Genomic DNA, 7,249 nt, shown 5'->3' on the forward strand with positions numbered 1-7,249 from the left:
ATTTGAACATCATTTGAAAACACAAAATCCTGAAATATAGTTAGGCATATTAGTTCTGTTACTCCTTGCTTTATCACTTGAAATTAAGCTTTTATGAAATGTTACATTTGAAAAGTGTTCTATTTACGTTAAAAATGCCACATACATTTGCTTTTGATAGCTATTATATATGAGAAAAAAATAGAAAACAAAGGCACAAAAATAAAAATAAATATACATAAAGGTACAAAAAGGCACTGACACAAATAAATGTAAAAAAAAACCACATACAAAAAAAAAAAGGAAATGTATAAAGAGGTATTGACATTATGTTTACATTTTTTCTTATGCTATTTCATTTTAATTTAAATATATTTTAGCACAACTGTACAGTTGAATTAACCAATCAGCATCCAGGAGCAGAACTATTTGCTTTATAATCCACTGAAAATAACAGTGAGGATGTCACGAGGTCACAGGAAGTCTTTGAGGAGTGAAAGGGCAACAGTGCAGATGGATTTGGCATTCTCTCAAAGCTGATTGGAGGAACGGAATTAACACGTCCGTCATTTACCCGTGGGGTTTAATGGGAGCCGCACTGAAAGGGCTCGTGGATGATGGGATTGCTGGGTGGAAGTGAGACAAAAACAATGGGAAAGGATGAACAAAGCATCTCTGGCTTGAGTTAGTACTATCACATGTGCATGAGTCATTTGTTCTGTTATGCTAATTCATCACATCATGTGTGATATATCCCATTTGTTTGCACAAAATGAGTTATGCTACAGTTTGTTACTGTTTTAGATGTTTTCTATATATATGTATTTTTTTTTAATTAAAAATCAATTTAGAATTAATTTTTAAAATGCCCCAAAAAAGTAAATAAATCATCCAGACATATTACGACAATGAGAATTTTCTATATGAACAATAGTTTTTTTTAAAAATTTATTTCTATTGAGAAAGAAATGATCATTCTTAAAACTTGTATCATTTAACTCATTGCACATGACGACAGCTGTCACTCACACCCTGTAAATGACATCAGAAAGCAGCCTCAAAGCTAACCGAAATTCAATCACAGTGAGAGCGAACAACGCTGGACAGGAAATGACCCACTGGACCAATCAGGACAGGTTTAGGAGCCACGTGATCCGACTGACGTCAGCACAGAGGTGTTGTGTGACCTGCATGCAAATGAGAGGCGCGTTATTCAGTAATCTACACTGAGAGCTTTCATAATGAACAGCTTTCAGTCGCGCAGCAGGCACTCAAACCGCTGCAGCTGCATGTGTTTCCCATTAACAGGAAAACTCGACACCTTCTGGAGTCAAAGTTCCCTCTCCGAGCCGCTCCTCATGCGGTTTGCAGCGGGTTCTGCTCAATACAAGCAGGGAAGCCCAGGAGATATTGTATTTTGAGTGACGCGCATTTGAATTTATTTATCTGACGAGTACATTAATATCATCAATCTGCGGTCGCTGCAAAATCCTGACCGGCATTCCGCCGGCATCCAAACATTTACTTCCCCACATTCTTCGGATTGCAGCCGTAATGTTTCTCAGACCAAAGAATGGTGGAATAACTGCCTTGATAACCGCGGCCAATCGTCTCCTGAGCCCCCACGGTTACAGCATTAATAAATCAATAAAGAAGCCTTCAGAAGCCTCGTGCTGCGGACAAGCATGTATCCAGTGAGTCTGGATAAATGAGCCGTTCTGACAAGATGTTGCATTGCTCTTCAAGCACTGGGCTGGAATTACAGCCTCAATATTCTTGAAATTCATTAAAAGCATTTTTTTGCCTTGTTCCCACAACTTCCAAAAACAAATGCGACCCGAGTGACCTCAGAGCTACGATGAGTTCTGATCTTAATAATCGTTTTATTTCTGCTTCGATATGACAACTACGCGATTGCTAAACTACAGTTAGTTACTTTTACTTTTGGCGTTTTAAGTTTAAGCCACACATTTTGTGATTTTTGTAAATCCAGTGGTCAAATGATGGGTGGCCTCTCACGTTTTCTGTATTATTATAGTCAGCCGACTAGTGAATGTCCACAAAACTGGAAGACTTTCTGAATGTATGTAAGTGGTAGACTATTTTAGGAGGGAAAATTTAGAAGATGAAAAAGAAGAATTAAGGAGAATCAATAAATTATGACAAATGTATTGCTATTGTGTGAATAAAACGTAATCATGTAATCAAAAAAGAAGTAACTCTAGTCTAATTACAAGTATTTTAAAATGTAATCTAATTACAAGTACTTAATTTTTGGAATCTGATTACATTATCCAGATTATATGTAATCAGTTACCACCCAGCACTGGGAATGTTTCATTCATTTGTGCGTGGCCTTTTTTGGCTCAGTCTCTACTGAACGCATCCTGTATGTGTGTGTGCTGTCACAGTAAACGTGTCATGCTTATGGGCGAGTTTGTATGCGCTGAATACATTAGGTCCTATTTATAGGCTAAAATTAAAAATGAACTTCCTAACTTTGTTACTGAATTTTCAACTCAGTAAGAAGTCGTGTCAGACATAATCATGACTGATCATTGTTTACATTATCAGCCAAAACTTGTGCACATCCCTATTAATAGTCCTGTATTATATGTAGCTAGTGTTGTTGTAATGCCTAAATATAACAATTAATTTGAAAACTCAAATTCATTACATTTTTCTTTCCATTTGGAATTTAAAACAATACTGAGGTTATCCTAACTTTAAAGAGTTATTTACGATGATTTTTAAGAAGATTCTTTTCAAGTTTTAAGAACAATCTTAAGAAGAAAAAAAAGAAGAAAATTATTAAGAAGAATTTTTGGGAACACAAAATATTCTTAACGCTTTTCTTAAGTTAGAAAATAAGAAGAAAATGGCAGTTAAGAAGAAATTTCTTCTTATGAATGTTTCATGAATCCAGCCCCTGGTCTTTAATAATGTTCTCAAAACGTTTGCACAAAATAAATAAATAAATTTTTATTTATCATTCATGGAATGTTTTTTTCTTAAATGTTTCAAAATTTTTTAAAAAAAATGCCATTTGAAAAATGCCCAATCCAATATTCTCAACTGACCAACACTCTGCGTCTGGCGATGCGGGGCTCGCAATACGCTTGAAACGCCTTGAATTTCAACCCAAATCCTAGTTTATTTATCATTCATGGAATGTTTTTTTCTTAAATGTTTCAGTTGGATTCTTTTTAAATGTTACTACTTGTTTTAAAACATTCCAAACTAATGCTTCTATAATGTTTGCAAAAGTATGAAATGGAATGTTTCCTAAACATTCATAACCAACAACAACAAAAAATGTTTTTAAAACATGGATGTTTTGAATGTTGAGAGAACATTTTCATAATCTAGTGGGAACATTAGCAAAACGTTATTGGAACATTTTTTTTTTAGCTGGGTAAACGTATTACTTGGGTTTAGGGGTTGTTGAAAAAATGTTTAAGCATCAGAATTAGCAATATTAACAGTGAATAAAAAAAACAAAAACGTTTTAAGGCACACAGAATGATACATACAAAAACAAGCTGCATGGCAGAACACAGAAAGACTCATTATGCTACATCCACAAACCAATTAATAGGTGAGTTTGTTTCTATGCATGAGGTTTTGGTAATGCAATATTACTGAACTCTGGCACTCTTGGCAAACACCTGTAAGAGGCAGCCACCTTTTCCGATAACTCTAAAACGCGTGGGATGCTAAGAACGAGAAGTTTACCCACTTCCAACCTCGGTGAGATTGATTGACTCGTTGTTTCTACACATGAATCCCTTGAAAAATGCCCAATCCAATATTCTCAACTGACCAACACTCTGCGTCTGGCGATGCGGGGCTCGCAATACGCTTGAAACGCCTTGAATTTCAACCCAAATCCTATAAAAACCTGTTTCTTGTTTGGACTAAATGGAGCTAAGCCACATTCTCCATGTGTTTCCAGAACCAGGTTTTGGAAGAGGTTAACGCTGTCGTTTGATGTTTTTGTTGGGTTGCACACCGCAGCCAAGAGTTCTGCCGCTCGCTCAAACTCTTTAACTTTACAGCAATTTAGCCGATACCTAGCAAATAAATGTGAAAAGTTGATCAGAGCTGACTTCTAGCTCGTGCTCAAATACAAGCAGTGTCATTTTAAATTAGACAAAAACATGAATCCTTTTATAGGAAAACAAAGCTGGGGTCACATTTAACCACAGACGTGAATCCTGCACCATTGCTTACAGTCTCAAATGCCAACATAGACAGCTCCTACAAAACAAGAAGGTCATGAAGGAGAAGAAACGCAGGGGGTTCGATATTAAAGCCTGACAGACACTGTCAAACAGCGATAAAAGTGAGATGCTCGGTCAACACTCTTGGGTTTTCGCTACGTTAGCATTTGTCCTTACTAAAACAAAAATTCATGCCGGACTAAGTGCCTCACATCTGACAGTAGTCCAGGAGAGTTTGGATTGTGTTAGCATAATTGTGAAGGGCCTGAAAACATTTCATAGAGACATGGCAAACAAACTGACAGGAAGAGGAACGTGGCCAAGATTCTCTCACACTCGGTTATTTGACTTGTTGTCCGGCGTTTCTATTCGGTGGAACGCTCCATTACACGTCTGTCTGTCCCGCAGGCACTTTGCGAGAAGAGCAATGTAAACACTTGTGTCTGAAAATGTTACTTCTTCCCGTCCCAAGAGCAGCTGTGAAGCAATTTTAGATGTTTTGGATAGAGGCGAAATGAAGAAAAGCCAAAGGAACAAGAATCTTTGGATGTGAAAGACATGGTCGGACAGCTTGCAGGGGTTATCTGATGATTAATGGACTGTGTGTGCAAATGTCCACCGCTGCCAGAGTCCTCTTTACACTGGCTTTGTTTACACTGATCACTTCCACACGCCAGCCCACGGCCTGCAGATCGGAGGACGTCACAGACACTAATAAAAGGCAAACGGTAAGAATGAAACAAGAGAGTATGCTAGCGAACAAATCATTCTTGCACACTGACTCATATTTTGTTCACCGAGGTCTGAACGAGATGAACGAACTGCATGAACTGGGACATCTGATTCATGAAGGAGGATCTGAACGCGAGAGGGCATGACTGTCATGTGTCACTATCGGTCACAACAAGCGGAGAAAGAGGGCGGAAGAATTACCAATGTGTAAAATTGACTGATGACCACAGACAATTAAAGTGACACGAGGATGCTATTGAGACTCAATGAATTTGTTTAGACTATTACTGTATTTTTCTACAGCATGATGAAGTCAAGCTGAGCAGTTGACAAGATGGAAGGGCAGAACTGACAGATCTATGTCATTATTTGTGGGGTAAACTCCTACAGTATGATGTTTAAACTCTCTAGATCTGCAGACATGCACATTTTTATGAAGTATAAAAAGACTCTTAATAAGATCTTAAGAACCAATTTACTGAATGATTCAGTGACTCACTCTTATCGCACACACACACACACAACTTGGGTGTAACGATGCAATCGCAGAAAGGACCATTGACAAATCACTGAACGAATCTGAATGAATCTTTTTGGTGAACAGGTTCAATGGATTCAAGTCACTTGTTTGAATCAAATTATGTTGTTCAAAATGAACCGAATAAGAGTAACCTGCAGACAGGGTTCAAATGAAATTAAAATGAATCTTTCGGGTGAACAGATTCTAAATTATTTAAGTCACTGGATTGAATCAAAAAATGTCAAAAATGATGACTGAATAAGTGCAACCTGCAGAAAAGGCCACTGACAAATCAGTGAATCAACTTGAATGAATCTTTGTAGTGAACAGATAAAAAAGATTCAAGTCACTGGAATGAATCAAAAGCTGTCTTCAAATGCAATGAACCAAATAAGAGCAACCTGAAGAGCCAGCCAAATCAGAGTTCGTCTTTACGGTGAACAGATTCAAATGATTCACGTCACTGGAGTGAATCCCACACCACTATCCCCAAAAGCAACAATCCGAATAAGAGTAACCAGATCCTAAATTTCAGTTCAGACCGTGGTTGACGCTCCAGTTTTGGGTAAGAACCAAAGCCCGAGGCTCTCGAAAGCGGCCACAGGAACGAGGAAATGGCTTCCACATGGGGTCCACCTCTCTCTCGCACCTCACTTCCTCTCGGACTCGAAAACAATGCATCCAAAATCAAGACCGGACCACAAGTATTACGACTAATAGTATGCTACGCTATGTGCTCACTATTAAGGGCCCGTTGCTAAGCCTTCCTGGAGCTCATTTACAATTTAACGCACATTGAAGCGATTTTGGTCAGAACAAAAAGCAATTTCGAGTTCATGACCTATACTAATAAGTTTCCACCATGATTCTTCAATTAACACATTCAAATATGTGTGACGTTGATGTGTGCTCATCTCAAGAACACGATCACTCCAAAATGACAAGAATGCAGCATAAAATGCTTAAGATGTCTTGAAAACCCAACAAAACTACAAACTCAAGAAATGAGAATCAAAGACAAACACCTACATGCTACACTTATTAACACATGTGCCGTTTTGTATAACCAGGCGCAGGTGGAAACGAAAAGAAAACCGATTTTCCAAGCAATTCATTAGCTTTTGTTGTGTAGCAGGCATGTTTTGTGGGCTAACAAAACTTGCTTACTCAGGTAAGAGAACAGCAGCAGAAATCTGGATGAGTCACTGCGGCACTGCAGCGTTCGGAGCGTGAGTGTTTATCAGGAGCACATGCAACATTTGCTGTGGATGAGTAGCTGCTAGCGTGGAGCAAACCCCTACCCTCGACCCCAAACGCCAAGCTAGATATATGCAATATGGCAATCTGTTACATGGCAGAGTGTGTTAGAGACAATGCCAATGAAAAACGTTTTGTGACAAAGGGAGATATAATTAGTCTGTAAATAGCTCGGAGTAGAAAATACACCATCTTCACATACTTTGGGATGAAAACACTTTCTGGAAAAGCGTGATTTAGTCAGCTGTTCTAGCATGAGCGAAGGTCAGTTAAGGCATTGTTGGCTAAAATGATGTTTCTGGTATTTATAGGGTGCTATTTGTCACTCATACGTGAAAAAAATTCCTTATATATTAAATAAATATATTTAACATTTAAAATTGTTTATATAATAATTATTAATCATTAAAATATTATAAATACTACTAATATGAGTTTTTATATGAAATAAAATCATATACCACCAGGTCTAGCTTTATAAATAATATACAGTATATATATATATATATATATATATAGTATATATATATACACAGTA

At 37.6% G+C, this 7,249-nt stretch overlaps 1 protein-coding gene across 3 annotated transcripts in view; it reads right to left on the bottom strand.

Moving 5' to 3' along the window:
• Positions 1-367: 367 nt before the first annotated feature.
• The window catches only part of LOC107708024 (zinc finger protein AEBP2-like), a 38,442-nt gene continuing 31,560 nt past the window's right edge, over positions 368-7,249 (bottom strand). The window contains exons 8-9 of one of the 3 annotated variants that reach the window (XR_001636319.1): positions 1,048-1,166; positions 558-605 (exon numbers count right to left, since the gene is read on the bottom strand). Coding sequence is in view for 2 of the 3 variants with exons in the window: in XM_016512178.1 (XP_016367664.1) it covers positions 1,118-1,166 (49 nt within the window). In the remaining variant the exon portion in view is untranslated. Of the gene's footprint in view, positions 606-983; positions 1,167-7,249 lie in introns of those variants that run through there. The other 2 variants (XM_016512179.1, XM_016512178.1) reach the window with 2 other exon arrangements.

This window comes from Sinocyclocheilus rhinocerous, unplaced genomic scaffold (assembly GCF_001515625.1).
Source record: "Sinocyclocheilus rhinocerous isolate Xijiao unplaced genomic scaffold, SAMN03320098_v1.1 scaffold475, whole genome shotgun sequence".
Taxonomy (NCBI): domain Eukaryota; kingdom Metazoa; phylum Chordata; class Actinopteri; order Cypriniformes; family Cyprinidae; genus Sinocyclocheilus; species Sinocyclocheilus rhinocerous.